We start from the raw sequence: 16211 nt of genomic DNA, 5'->3' as shown, positions 1-16211 counted from the left end.
AGAACAGCAAATTTTGTCCCAGGGAAAGAAATCGCTGGGCCGGCCGTCCGGGTTGTGCCATTTCCTCCACTGTAGTGCAATCTCGGAGTTGGTATATTTAAGAGGAGGGGGGCAAAGCCCACCACTTCATTTAGTGTTGTGTTTTTTTTTTTGGAACAGCGATCCCCCCCCCCCGGGGGGGGGGGGAATCACTGTCCTGGTTGTTCGCTGTTATGAGCTTTCAAGATTTAGGGGTCGATATAACAATGTTCGATCATCTGATCATTTGTTGTTATAATATAGACCCTTTTGACACAGGTTGTTCTTTCTTCTTATCTTCACAAGAAACGAACACTTGATAAGATTTCCTGAAAGTTTTAGTACTGGCAAGATAATATTAGCGCTGCCTGTGGACATACAATTATCAAGTACCCTTTCTCCCCACTTTTAGGTTCTGGAAAGAAACACAGATGTATAGCTTGGCTTAAAGTAAACTCGGACCCACTTTAGGCATAAATGAAAGATTAGTTCTTAAGGAAACACTAACTTTGTGGAAAATAAGAGAAGGTTGGACCGCCACAGCAGCTTGCATCTCAGATGCGCTGACATCTACAAGAAGAGCAATGAGCAAAACTGTTTTCCAAGTTAAGAACCTCAAGTCAGCCTAACGAACCGGTTCAAATAGAGAAAGTTATTTTTTTCTAAAACAAAGGTTACATCAAAAATACCTCTACCAAGGACCTAAACCTCATCTGCGACATAAATAGGACAAAGGTGGACCAAAGGATCCTGAGAACTATAGACCCATTAGTCTGATTAGTCTCGTATGCAAAGCCATGGAAAGAATTATCATGGAAATGATAAACAATGACATAAGGAACCTTCAGTCACTTGAACCAACCAAATTTGGTTTTATCAAAAGCAGATCATGCCTACTAAACCTGATGGACTTTTGCAAGGTCACCAACGCAAAGATGTGGGTAAAATGGTGCATACTACCTAACTTAACTTGACCAAGGCATTTGATACAATACCCCAACTTGGGTATCATTTACAAACTCACAGAATTAGGCATAAATACCTACATAATACAATGAATAGCCAGTTGGCTCACAGACAGCCCCAACAAGTCAGCATTGAAGGAACTACCTCCGCAGAGAGGCTGGTCATCAGCAGAGTCCCTCAAGGCTCTGTACTGGATCAGCTCCTCTTTGGCATCTACTTCTCAGAAATCAAGGCCAATGTCAAGGGTCTTTGGCTAACCAAGTTTGCTGGAACAATCCTACAAACCTTTCAAGAAACTAACATCTTACAGAAGGTCTAACGCAGAAAAATGACTGGTGCCAGTGCCACGGCTTAAATCACAAAGCCAAGAAATGCATAAGAGTACCCTTTGGGAAGTTGATAACACTAGAAAACTACCCCAATGATTAAAAACCCACAAGAGTAGACCAAGTAGTCAGGGAGCTTGGGGCTCATATAATATGGCTTTTGACCAACATGTCTAAAGTAGTAGGAAATTCATTCCATGTTGCTCAATTGATAAGGGCATGGCATCTAGACCAAGGGAAATCACTGTGCCACTGTACTTGTCCCTCATCAGACCCATCAAGTGCAATACCCCCCCCCCCACACACACACACACACACACGTCTGTACCCAAACAGGCACATGCAACAAATGCAATGTCCACAGAGGTTTCTCACAAAAAGAGAGTGCAGGGAGTAAACAATATCCTAATGCCGATCGCCTCAAAGCACTTTCTTTATACTAATAAAATAAAAGTGCTTTGTTCTGGAACCCACAGTTTATTTGAAAATTAAGCACTTTTGCCTTAATATAGTAAGACATCAGAATAAAAAGAAAATGAAAACAAGATTTAAATACACTCATTAATCAAGATCACGTGCTGAGTTACAACAATCAAAATCCTGTTATGCTTTTTTAAAAACACTTGCAAGATTTGTCATTTAAACCACGGACTTTGTCAGAATTAAAGCTTAATTTGCCAGTATTATTCCATCTAAAGAGGATTTTGTTTCCATTCACCACCCCATCATTCAAAGTAACACTTTCAAAAACAATGAAAATTCCTTAAAATTCTCACATTGCAAGCTGAGCTTAGACAGAGCATTCAACTTTTCTTTTTTCTTTATAGCATAATAATGTTAGTAAATAAGTCTCAACTTATTATTAGATTAGCCAATACAGTATGCATTGCATGATTTAAGAAGTAGCAATGTAGCAGTATTACTATTATTGCATCCTTCACAAGTAAGGAGAAAGTCATGGTCACTTTTAATTAAAAACCTCCCAGTGTTAACAAACTTACACTGCTCACATGCACCACAATTGAACATTCCAGGGTTATTGATGTTTGAACCTGAAATTAACAGTCTTCTCAAAATTGTTTTTTGTACTTCAATACTGCCCACAGAAAAACTTAAGCACATATATTTATTACTTGTGGAGGACACCAACTGCAATACTGCTGTAGCTGCTTACATGGATACTTGTTTTATCATGTAATGCACACTATATTGTCAAAACCAATAATAGAGACTACATACTTACCAACATTGTTACACTATAACAAAAAAAAGAAGTGGAATGCCGTAGCTAAGAACAGCTTGTATTATTAGAATTACAACATTTTTTCTCTCTGCTGAAAGTGTTACTTTGGATGAGGACAGTGGTGACTGGAAAACAAATCATCTTCTTATAAGTGAATTATACTAGCAAATCAAGCTTAATTCTGACAGACTTCCTGGTTTAAATGAAAACCTTTCAATTGTGAATGTTTTAGAAACAAGCATAATGGGATTTGATGAATGCTGACTGGTTGCTACACAGCATAGGATACCCGACAGAGGAACATATTTAAAATTTTGTTTTCCTTTTCTTTTTATTCTGATGATTTCTTACTCCTATTAAGACGAAAGTGCTTAATTTTCAAATTGTGGGTTCTGAGCTGATCTGAGCATTTTTATTTTGTTAGTATTATTGTTATGCTTATTTGGGTTCACTTGCATTGCTTTGGTATTACTACTTCTTTACTTTGTTTCCTACAGACTACTGAAAAGCGATCTATGCCTGGCATACAAGGCATCCTTGGATCCCACTCTGATGGACCTTTTACATATTTGCAGAATGAACAGTATCAGGACTACCAAACCTATGGATTTATATTTTACTTGATACTTAAACAAGACATGTTTGACAGATATATATCAGTGAATTCCCATTCTCCGGAAGAGGCTTCCCATCCATGTCCTTACCCGACTTAAGTGCAACATGGATGAATGGATGTAAAATCAGGCATTCATTCCTAGGCTGGCACCCCTTGTGCCTGATGGACAGAGGCAGCTATTAAATCACACCCTAACATATACCCCTTAAAATAACCACTAGGACAAAACAACTCACTGAACACATCTGGGACACCGCTAATCTTATAAAGCCTTGAGTAGTTGCTAGCCTAGTATCCACCTATGAACCTGTGTTGAAAGGACAGGTATGCGTCTCAAAGATTATCTCTTCTTTGAAGCAGGCTTCCAATCCACATGAAGCAGAGCTCATCCCTAACCATATTTACTTCGACCAATAGATGGGACATCACAAACTTATCACTGGGTTGAGACCTATGTTCCCAATGGACAGGGGCAGCCTTTAAACATTTGGTGTGTACAAACCTATATTGTACATTGTAAAATTCTTTGGGGAATTAACACAGATCAGCAATATTTTTGGAAATTTGGGGTACGTTTAGCTAGGATTAAAACAGATCTTGAGCCAATAACCTAGAAACCACCCATGAACTTATAAAATGCCAGAGGCACATGTTTTCTAAGCTTGGTATGCAATATCCTTTTCAAAAACATTTTCACATGGGAATGCACCTTAATAGGGGATCCATGGGCAGACATGCTGCCTGACAAGTGTACCTTGACGGAAGAGTACGAAAGGCCAGAGGATAGTAACTCACACAAACACTGCAAAACCACAGAAACACTAGCCTTAAGGGGTCCTAGTTTTTGACTTAACACCAAAAAAAAAAATCCGTCTGCTAATATATGATTTCCTAGCCTCCTTTAATACCTGCTGCATATTACCAGAAGTGTCCGAAAGGCATTAAAACTCCATCATCCAGTCAGATTAAGCTGCTTCAAGTTGGGGTGCACCAAACACCCAGTCTTCGGTTAATAGATCCAGGCTGCAAGGAAGCTTGTGTTAACCACCCTTTGCCATTTCCAAATGAAGGGAGGATCACCCACAACGATCTTTTGAAATTCCTTCTGAGCCTTTGGAAAGTCAATGGATTAAGGGAAATGGTAGAAAATCATACAGGAACACTCCTGTCCAAGTTTTCCAGGCCTTCTTGTGTGGAGACCCGAAGCAGAATTGATTTCTGGGACTGGGAGCAAATAGATGTATCTGAGGTGTTGCCCACAGCTGGATGCATTCCTGAAGACCACCCAATTCAGTTTCCAAGTGTCTGTTCTAGTCTCAGTTCAACTGCCACAAAGGTTTGCTTTGACGAGCTGTAAGATGCCCGCAGACTGCGCTTAAGCTGGAAAGCTACATTCCAGGCTACCATGGTTAGTCTGCACAGAGGCCAAGGTTTGGCTCCTGCCCCATTTATTTATTTATTTACAGAGAAATCACAGAACATTTTTTTTTAATATCTTTGAAATATTCTAAAATAGGCATTCGCACTTTTCTCAAAATTTGTACAAAGTCAGACATGGATATCTTAAACAGAAAAGTACCTGTACTGTTTGACAATGTAGATGTATCTTGATTAAGTACAATCTGTCATTAATTGTATGAACTCTGGTTGAATCCCTATAACCACACATGGAACTTCCTGGACAAACAACCACATCCACAGTCTCACTCTGTGTCTCTACGGTTTAAGAACTGTTAAAGGAACTGTTGACAAGCTTATCTTAAATACCAAGAGAGTTACTAACGAAATCTTCACAGTGTAACTAAGTTCAGTCTTCAGTGCCTTATTGGTAGATAACACATTTCAATGTTTTAAATTATTTTCAAAATTGTATGCATCTGGGCACACATCTAGCAACAATATATACTATTAGAAAAACCAGAAATGGACAGCGGATTCCACTGGATACTTTGAATGGAAGAAGGAACTCTAACTTTGTACCCCTTACTCGAGGTACACATGATTTTGACAATGGTCACTTTACTCTGTGTAAACACCTAGGTTATACAACTTTTATGTACTGCTTTTTACAGGTTGTATTCTTGCCTCATTGGGTCACTTCATTCTATGCAAATACTAAGATTATGAAACTTGTATGTACTGCTTTTATGTCAACTTATAAGTTTATATGTATATAGGCAGGTTGTATTTTTGTGTCAGGATACTTGTTACTATGAATACTGTAATCTGTTGTCATTTCTACCTGTTACGGTGGAGCTTTTCTCCCCGGGCCTCCACCCAAAATGGGCTAGCTCAGCCCAGTGGACTTTCCCGGCAAACAAATGTCAAATAAATAAACTTCTACCTGTCTCAGAGGACTCAAGTAGATCCTAGAAGTAACCTCGAGCTTGCAATTTACAGTTTAATATCCTCATCCAACCTCAAACTCTTTCACATAAGAATGTATTTTTGAGCTCTTAGATACAAAATCACCAGATGACTTGCAAAAAAACTACCAGCATGTAAAAAGGAGCTGGCCACTGTATTCTTCCCATGTAGGGTGGACTGTACTCTGCCATTCTCAATACACAGTTTGACGTCCAACAAATCAATCTAACTTTTGCTGTATTTACATGTCAAGGAAATCCCACACATTATCCTGTATTGCAGTAACAAAATAACAAAATTCTGAATGTCACCTTTAAGAAAAAAAGAAAAAAAAAATGACGTTTTATACATCTGCAACACAAAATATTTTGTCATGTAATACACGTTATTATACATAAACGCAAATTCAAATCACCCATTAAATGTTTGCACCCCAGTTGCACTTTTGATGAAGAAAAAATGTAAGTCATTAAAAATAAATGTTCTGTAACTGAAATTCAATCAATTCTTCAATAAAGTTCAACTCCAAGTAATCCTGTTATGCTCCACACCCATCCCATGTACACACTAGTTTCATCCAGAGTTATAAACTAGTAATTCTTCTACCAAGTAAGTAACTTTAACCACTCAAAAATTAGAACTGTTCTATGTATATATACAAGACAAACCTTTATTAAAGGATGCAAATTATCTCGAGCATAAAGCCAGCATCTTCCAAAGGACCCCCAATACCTGAGACTAGAGGACTCCCGGGGGGGGGGGTGCCTAATGTCTTCATACATCTTCAATAAAAAAATGGAATTTCAGGGGTTCCTGACCAACAACTTAAAAAGCATTTCTGTCCAGAAAACAGCCCTTAGCAACAGCTTTGTCTAAAAACTTGACTAACTCTGGCCTTTTGGCATGAGCTTCTAAAATCCTGATGCATTCACAGCTGTTATTCAAAAGGGCATAATACACAACAATGTAATTAGAAACTGGCATAACAATTTTACCCCTTTACTGACTAGTTTAATGGCAATTTCTTTATAATTAGATAAACAAAGTTTCCAGTGACCATTTCATCAAATTAAATGTACGTCTCCATTTCTCAAAAATTATCAGATATATCCCCTTTTACTAACTGATAAAACACATTAACACAATCACACACAAATGGGGGAATAAAACTACCATAATTCTTAAAATAAGCTGGTATAAATGATATCATCAAGGGAGGACAATATGTTCAAAGAATTCAGTGCTCTTTAAATTAAATGCAAAGTAAAAATAGTACTTTAAATGTAACTTTCTTACCAGGTCCTACCATCTAAAAGTATTTCACAAAGGTTCATGTAGAAGTGGGAATTTCAACCACCCTCCTAATGGTTAAGAGGAGAACAGTATCTGGTAGAAAGCTGTAGATCATAAATTAATTACAATGAGATGGTCAACTTCAATATGAACTGCACTGCTCACTACAGTAAACTCTTAGTTTACTGGCACCCATGGGGATTCGTAGATGCCGGACAACTGAAGTTTCTGGTTGCTTGAGAGTTACTATTAAAAATAGACCTGAATAATACAGTACCCTACACTATTTGTTTGGCTTTACTTGCTCTCAGGTTGGGGAGAGAGGAAATTTATTCCTATCTTCCTTTTTAAAACTCAGACTCTAAAAACATAAGATGCATTTCTGCGGGCTGGAAACAGAAGTGCAACACATGAAATCTGTACTGAATTTCTTTGACTTTTTGTGACAGTTGCCCGAGTTCTGGTTAACTGAGAGTTTACTGTACCTTTCTTTGATCAGAGATTCTATCTTGGACTAATATCATACTGCTGTCCTCCCTCAGAACTTGCCACCCCCCCCCCCATTTACTTTTCTACCACATTACTGTGCTGCCTGTAATCACTTGTACTGCTCCTGTGGGCCTTTGTTAATCCTCTTGACTGTATCAATCAAAAAAGTCAACATTTTTTTTCACGTGTGTGCTTTGGTCTGCCTTTTTTCATTCCAAAGACCCTTCATTCTTACTCCCCTAATCACTGCTGCTCAAATCTGAGGTATCTGATGCTACAGAATGTGCTGGAGCTGGAAGGGAAAACGAAAGACCTGGACTCAGATAAAACTGGTTTCTCCACAAAAGAAGTTCCCATCTCACAAACTCCAAAACAGGAATCTGGAATGTAATGGGATGATGATGCTGAGACCATATTTACTTCATGTACCATATAATTTTTCTCATGTGGGTCCTGCTAGAAGAATCATAAATGCCATAAATCCCAGAAACCTGAGAAATTCTCTTACTGAGATTTTTGTTAGAGTAGAAAAACTCAAGGGGGGGGGGGGGCCTAGACATAGATCTACTTTTTCATCTGGAAGAAAAGCTCATTGAACTCCACTATCTAGAAGATACCCCTGGAAAATAATACTGTGAAGAATCATGAAATACTTTACAGATGCTGGATATATTAGGAAAAGGATGCCAAGGATGGAGCTGCCAGGTAAGAGGAAAAGAGGAAAACCTAAGATGAGGTTTATGGATGTGGTGAGAGAGGCCAAGCAAGTGGTTGGTGTGACAGAGCAAGGTGCAGAGGACAGGAAGAAATGGAAACAGATGATCCTCTGTGGCAACCCCTAACGGGAAGAGCCAAAAGAAGATGATGCATGTGTTTAATGTTTTGGGATAGTGGAAGTTTATATTTATCCATACATCTACAATGCACAAACTTTTTTCATTTAATTTGATGACTGATACTTATTTTAAAATCTATATATCCTCTCTAAATCTGTTGACTGCTTATCTCTGTTTTGAATTACAAATTCCTCTGCTATTTCTATTATAACTTTTGAGCTGTGAATAATTCCTCAGTCAACTACACTGACTGTCTTATGTACATACATACATTATATATATATATATATATATATATATATATATATATATATATATATACACACACACACATCTATGCACATACACATATTGGAGTATGGCTAAACCTTTCCCTTACATTTGCATTCACACCTACAACATCAACATTCTACAAATGCAAAGATATCCCCAATCTGCTAACTACTCAAAGGGACTATCCAAAAGTCTAAACTTCTTACCGAAAGAAACTTGTCTGGATAACTCCCAGTTGTCACCACCCACTTACCATGTCATCATCATCATCCCTACTCCTGGTTTCAATTTACTTTATACAGACAGCCATGTTTTCATTCCCTCTGAAAGATTTCAGTCCCCAATCACTGGGAAACAAAGTTATTACATTTTTGTGTGTGTCTGTGGTAGGGATGGTTGGGCAAGACTCTGTGTTTACCTTTTTATGAACTCGTCAAAAAGCTTAGCTTAACTGTGCAGCTCTTTATTTCCTTTATTTATTCTGCACAGCATAACTGCGAGCAGTATAGTCAAGAGAGTGCAGTTTAGCGAAGTCATACTAAATCTTAGCAGTCTACCGACATATTTCCCTTACTCTGTAGTAAAGCAATCTCAGAATTAGTATGTATAACCATCACAGATTGTAATAGCAAGTGAAGTCATAAAAATCCTAAAAGGCTACTTTTCTCTGCAGATAAAAAACATAGGCAAAACTAATGAATATTCCCCACTCAGGCATAACGGATACTCTCTCAACTAGGCATCAATCCATATGTTACCAAATGGGTAGCAAACTGGCTCACTGATAGAATCCACATAGTCAAGATAAGGGAAGCCACCTCAAGCAGTAGACCCGTAACAAGCAGCGTACCTCAGGGTTCAGTCTTGGGGCCTGTTATTTGGGATATACGTTTCTGAGGTGCAGGCCAAAACCAGTTGGCTATGGCTGACGAAGTCTGCAGATGACTGCAAGCTGGGTGCGGTCATCAATTCCCCTAGTGATGTGGACATCTCCAAGAGGGTCTCACTCAGACAAATTACTGGTGCCAGAAACATGGCCTCAAGATGAATACCAAAAAATGCATCATCATCCCCTTTGGGGAGAGTGACATCCCCACAAATTATCACATTAATAACGTCCTAAGCAGTCAATCAGTCGTGAGGGATTTGGGCACCCAAGTTGATAGCAGCCTGACTTCTGACCACCATGTTGCTTCTGTGGACAGAACGCCTCCTACATGGTCCACCTCATAAGTAAGGGTATCTCATCCAGGGACAAGGAGAACATAACATCCCTGTATTCTTCCCTTATAAGGCCCATTTCGGCACGTACCTCGCAAAGCACATGCAGCAGCTAGAGAGACCACAGAGGTTCCTCACCAGGAGAATCCAGGGCCTCAAACACCTACTATGCACAGATAGGCTAAAAGCCCTATTCCTCTGCTCCGTTTCATACAGACTCCTCAGAGGTGACCTCTGTTTGGCATACAAGGCAATCATGGACCCTACCTTGATGAGACTGCTGCATATCCGCAGGTCACGCTCCACTCAAGTAACCCACATGCACGGCCTCAACCTGGTCTGTGACATCAACAAGACTTGTTGGCGGGACAGATTTGTGTCCCAGTGACTCCCTCATCTATGGAATAGTCTCCCTCTCCACATCAAGCAGAGTACCTCTTTACCCCTTTTTAAGCACACCCTGGATAACTGGATGGGAAATGTCCCTGCTGGACAGGGGCATTGGGTGCTGACTTGTCTAAACATGGGCCAAACTCTTGGCTAGGCTTATAAGGGCCTCAGGGCCAACAGCCTAGTAACCTCATATGATCCTATGAATGACTCGGTGACAGCTGTAGTGAGTACAACTGCAATTTGAGATGGAATTTGACTAAAATAATTGAAACTTCCTGCACTCACCCCAACCCCCAAAGCGAAAGCTAGGACATGCTCAGAAACCCGGAATGAAATGGAAACAAACACCAGAATCAAAACAAAAAATCTCTGGGAATATCCCTTTAAGGTCACTGATGAACTCAATCACCCCCTTCCTGTCAGTCACTGGATCCACTCCATCCAAAATTCACTGATTCATCTTACCATCACTCTACATCACCTCTGAACTCCTGCCACATTTACCAAGTACTGCATGTTAATGTAAATGCCTGGAATCTGTCACATGGAAAGTGTTAATTATCCACCCATTATTCTAAATACTATACTTCTCTGTGCAAATCCATTATTTTGCAATATAGTGGTATGTGCAAACACTGAATGTGATCTACAGCACTATTGTAACTTTAAAAATATTCTTTACTTTGTAAGTTGTGAATAAAAGTGAATCCCCAATTGTCCAGTTCGCCATTCTATTATTATGGCTTTTTTTTTTTAATTACTTTCAATAAATAAAACAGCAACTTATTTCTTATATCAGAACATGTACAGTAACTTGAATCTGCGTACTCTATCAATTTTCCAAACAAGTTGTGCCATTATTATCCAAACAAGTATCTTGGAATATATTTGACTTTGTCACTAGATGCATTACTTGCTCTTGTAGCCATCTTATTTGTACATTTCTTTCCAATTGGTGACATGTAAAGTTTGTACACATCTCTAAAAATTTCACTGATATGCATTCATACATTAGACTGCACATAGCTTTATTTTTTTCTTTGTTACACAAAAAATAAATGCTTACTTCTGAAGAAAAGATGAAATCTAGAAGGCATTTATTGCGAGACGGGCAAAACCTGACGGCTGGTTAACTTCCATATGAAGCTTACTAAGTAGAAAAGCAGGCAGTCAATCCTAAAACAGACTACATTTATACAGAGTACATTTTTGGCATACTTATTCTCACCAATTCAAATGTCCTCAATGACTCTATGCGCAGGAGTTCACCGTCTCAAAAAATGACTTATGGTAATAAACCCTTATTTCTTTATTGTCTGATAACACGAATATTCGGTCTTCACAAGAAGACCTAAGCATAATAAATATACACTTTACAGTAACAAATAGCGAGATTCGTATTACAAGCAAACCACCAACGCAAACAAGTACACTACAATTCAAAAGCAATGAACTACAATAAAAGGACGCAATGAGAATAACAAGTATAACTAGAAACAAGCACCAGATCAGACCAACACAGATAAAAACAAACAATTACCAAGCAAGGGACACATTATTGTTACGGACCTGTCGTTTCTTAAGAAGACGTACCCTACTATCATTACCCCCAAACCCCTTAAGCTATCTTAAAACAAACAAGCAGATATTAAGCAACCCAATGTAAGCTTTGGTGTTTCCTTCTCGACTCCTAAACAAGACACTATGGTTTTACAACCCAGTTTACTATAAAATACCAATACTACATGCTCACGCCATACCCGAGGAGATTTGCGCATGTCTAGGGATAATCTCACCTTTAGTTATACCGGAAGCAGACAGCGATTAGAACCGAAAGCGAAGGAAACCAAAAATGTTAAAAGGCTGGTGTTTTATCTGTTTAATAGTCAATTATTGTACAACAGTTTTCAGTTTACTCAGCAGCTTATAAATGGTTCCAGTTTACGGCATTTGCAAAATAACTAGTTTCTCTGTGTATAAACTGTAACTAGATAACGGCAAACGACCGCAGATTATTACTTTAGTTAAGAAAACAGTAAACAACGAATTTCACGGCTTACGACTAATGCGATGATTGGCTCTCGTGAGACAATGTGTGCGTACAGTGCCTTGTGTATGCCACTACAATTATAAACAATCAGTTTTTTTCGAATTTCAAAAAACATAGCAAAGGCGCTGTCATTCACTCCCTGACATATATTCGAAACAACACCATTATGTATACTGTTATTATATTTACCTCAATTTCAAAATCTGGAAGTTTAAAAGCCTCCCGGAAAAGTGAACAGAAATGAGCGATAGCGGGAATTTCCCACCAGGAACGAAGTTCCTCTACGGAATATCTACATTCAGAAGGATTTTCAGTCATAGCTGCAACCTGTCATAAAATGTACTAATTGAATACATTAAAATAAACTGTCACGCTGTCTCTTTAAACTCCACAAATAGAGGCAACATTCTGGCGTTCTAATTGCACTGCCGCAGACTAATAGACGGGATCACGCAGTGTGGCTAAAAGGGGAACAGGCAACAGTGTAACATTCTTTTCTTTGTACTTCATTCAAAAATTTTAAAATTAACAAGAAGTTGATGTGATTTTTAATCGATTTAAATAACTTCAATAACTGTCATTGTATACTGGAAAGTTGATGGGAAAACAACGTCTATTCCCTCTTTTTGTCGCACCCTTTTGTACCATGGTATATTCCTACTTTGTGACGAATTCCGTCAGTTTTTCGGCATTGTTATAAGCTGGATACCCGGCTTTTCTCGTTAAAATATGGCGGTGTTATAATGGGACGTGTAGCTTGTGAGAAATGAAATGCCAAAGTATGTCTATCATTTAACAGTGTGCATAACTTAGGGTTTATTTCATTTTTGTAATAACACTGCAGCTGCGTGCACCTTACGTGTTATTTTTTATATCTTGTCGAAAAGTAGTGAGATCTCCTGCAACATTTTTTTTGTTGACTGTTTTGTATCTTGGACTGCTTAAAAAAATTTGTAGACTGCAATAAATAAAAGTGAGCCAACACAGCGTGTAGAACCGTTAGTTATGATTTAATGCCGGATTTGACGTTCTGAGCAGAAGGATGGGTCATGCAAATTAAAGAAAATCGTGAATTTCTGTATCCCCTCCCCTTTTTGATCGCTTCTATTTACATAGAAGAAAAGTGGTTAGTGGAATAGAAGTCATCCAGGCAACTTCCACATGATTTACTGCTTAGGTTACCTATTCCCTCCCATTATAGTTCTCAACCGCTTGATACAAAACATCTGGACAAAGCCAAAGTAGATGACAAATTTTAAATGTTACTCGTATAAACTTAAAGTTGCTAGAATAAAAGGTATTGTGCTAATGTGCATTTTTCTGAAGGATATGAAGTCTGAAACTGAAATGCCGGTCATCATTTAGTGAATTCAGTCCTCCTTGATTTGCCACAAAAATCCAGAAAACTACAAATTTTATGAAAAATAGATCAAATATATGAGTAAACAAATCTGGACATTTGAGAGGTATGCCTCCCATGATAGCAGACACTATACCCTCTGTGTTTGCGTGCTCATTCTCTCTCCTAAAATACATTTTTGGTATAGCTAAGTGTGCATACCCTGCATGCTGTGTACCTCTTTCTCCAGTACGTGCTGGCGAACCATTTCCCTTCCCCTCAGTGGGTAAGGTGGTGTCATTCACTTATTCCCACCATCACATGCAAGCTCCTGCTGAAGTTACTAACCACTCCTGGGTTGTTTTGAGTCATACACTATTCTAGGATGAAATTATCCTGAATCATACTATGGCCCATACAGATCAATGAAAATCCTGACATCTGATTTGCTGTTGGTGCTTTCAGGTGGGAAGGTTTCCATTAGTAACTGTTGCTGGAAACCTAAACTAAGACTCTCACTCTGTTAGCCTCAGAAATTCTGTAGTAGTTTCATTTTATATTGCACCACAGAACTCATCAAAAATGTTAGCGGTTAAGAATAAGAGCCCAAATGTTAAGTGCTGTTTTGCAGATATACTGCCAGACTGAAATGGAAATGAGAACGTTCAGCAAGAGGGTTAGGGTAATCATTATAGGCCAGATGACAAGAGAGTCTGGAATGCAGAAACACTGAAATTATTCTGTTATATTATGGCCTATGCACATCAAAGGAAATCCTTATGTCTTATTTGCCGTTGGTGCTTTCAGATGGGAAGGTTTCCTGTAATAACTTTATTGGAAACTAAACTATTCACTCTTTGGTAGCCTCATAAACTTTGTAGTTTGATTTGATATTACATCACAGAAGTCCTCATAGGTACTTATTAGGCTATTAATCTGTGAGGATGTATAGTAGACTAGCCATGCATTGCCACCAAGTTGATAGCCTTTGTAGTTTAGTACCAAGACCCCTGCATTTTGCGAAAGTTTTGGATGGTCCCTGGTGAGGGTAATTCTTAAAGTATTGTGCAAGAACGCTTTGTAAAGTAAGTATGAATTACCATAACCCTGGAGCAGGAATGTACTTGTCTCCCCTCTCCATAAAGGACAAGGGTGCCAAACAAGGAGTAAATTTGTGTTTTCCCATCCAGGTTGCACTTCAATAAAGTAACATACATACTAAACTTTACATGGAGAGGAAGGTGGTTCCAGAGAAGTGCTATTCTCTCTAATACATATCTATCTATTGAGCATATTCCATTTAGGTTGCAGTACAGATTGAGGTCTCTAGAGTGGGTGTGTCTGCCGTTATTAGGACTTACAGATGTGTAGAAGATCAGAAAGAATGGGGTCGGTAGAAGCTGTGTATGTAAGGCAGAGATCTCCCCTTAGCAGCCTAAAGGATACTGAGAAGAGGGACAGGGCTTTGAAGCAGTCAGAGTAGGTTTTGTGATGTAGTCCATTAATTTTCTTGGTGAGAAAACATGGAAGCTCGGGTTGAGTTTGGTGCTTGGACATGTACATGCTCAATGACTGGTCTAATGAGTGCTTTGTTAGTAGAATGATTATCTCCCAAGATTTGAAAGCCAAACCCTCGATAATGAGCTGAACTATAAAGAAGGACTTCCTAACAGTAGTCGATAAATGGTGGTCAAAAGACAGCTTATTGTCTACATGTTTCCAGGTCCCTTACTACTGGGTCAATATTTAGGGGAGTGTTGTTGATGTCATGCACTTTTTGGCATTTAGTTTTAGGCCATGCTTTTGACACCAGCTACTTGTTTGTGACAGGCCTTCCTAAAAGATATTGGTGTCATCTGAAGAGTTTATGATGGCACTAAGATTACAATCACCAGAAAACGTCATCAGACATAAGTCCTCAACAGTTGCCTTGACCTCTGAAAAGGGGTTGCCAAAAAGTTGTGACCTGAGGACTGAGCCCTGGAGTACTCCACTAGTGACCGGTCTCTTGTAAGTAGATCCACCCACTCTAATTTCTTGGGTGCTATTTGTGAGCTAGTTTGCTCTCCAAAGAGCTGGATCTATTTATTAACTATGCCTGAATGGGGGATTATGTTGAACGCCTTTCAGATGTCCAGATATGCAATGTGAACTATTTTTCCATCATCCATTGCTTTCGTGGCTTTCTTGAAGTCAAGCAGGTTAAGTACACAGGATCTGCCTTTGATAAAACAGAACTGGCTGTGGTCGTTAGTTTGTATGTTGCCTATGTCTTCATTTATTAATTCCATAATAATCCTTTTCCCAGCTTTAGAGATGAGACTAAGCAAGCTTATAGGTCTACAGTTTCCCAGATGAGATGACACCACACCCTTGTGAAGGGGAATGACTGTTGCAGTCCACAATTTATTTGGTACTAACTCTGAAGGCTAATATCGAAAAGACTCTAGGGGTTTTGACAGATCATGTTTCAGGCTGACCAGCAGGCATCCTCGTATGTTATCCCCCAAATATACAGTGTTCCTGGCCTTGGATAGTGCCTTGATGATTTTTTTCTTGGGTGACTTTTTTTTTTTTTTAAACAAGAACCCTCTTTATTAACTTATCTGGTAAGACATAGGCAATCTTACACCTTTATAAATGAAAATAAACCATAGCGACACAATCTCAGTTGCAAACATCATGCATTACAAACCGTGCCAACACAACTGTAGCTGCAAACATTACACATCAACAATTATGTAGCTCATTCAAATCCTGCCTTTTTTTAAAACACATTCC

The 16211-nt window shown here is 38.8% G+C and overlaps 1 protein-coding gene across 2 annotated transcripts in view; it reads right to left on the bottom strand.

The window, feature by feature from the left end:
- Positions 1 to 12564, bottom strand: part of LOC122791676 (cat eye syndrome critical region protein 2 homolog) — an 874492-nt gene extending 861928 nt beyond the window's left edge. The window contains exons 1-2 of one of the 2 annotated variants that reach the window (XR_006363185.1): positions 11611 to 11792; positions 11108 to 11191 (exon numbers count right to left, since the gene is read on the bottom strand). Coding sequence is in view for 1 of the 2 variants with exons in the window: in XM_044059524.1 (XP_043915459.1) it covers positions 12281 to 12409 (129 nt within the window). In the remaining variant the exon portion in view is untranslated. Of the gene's footprint in view, positions 1 to 11107; positions 11192 to 11610; positions 11793 to 12280 lie in introns of those variants that run through there. The other variant, XM_044059524.1, reaches the window with a different exon arrangement.
- Positions 12565 to 16211: the final 3647 nt, after the last annotated feature.

This window comes from Protopterus annectens, chromosome 17.part0, assembly GCF_019279795.1.
Source record: "Protopterus annectens isolate FY-2018-M chromosome 17.part0, PAN1.0, whole genome shotgun sequence".
Lineage (NCBI taxonomy): Eukaryota > Metazoa > Chordata > Ceratodontiformes > Protopteridae > Protopterus > Protopterus annectens.
This window is presented reverse-complemented; position numbering and strand designations above follow the sequence as displayed.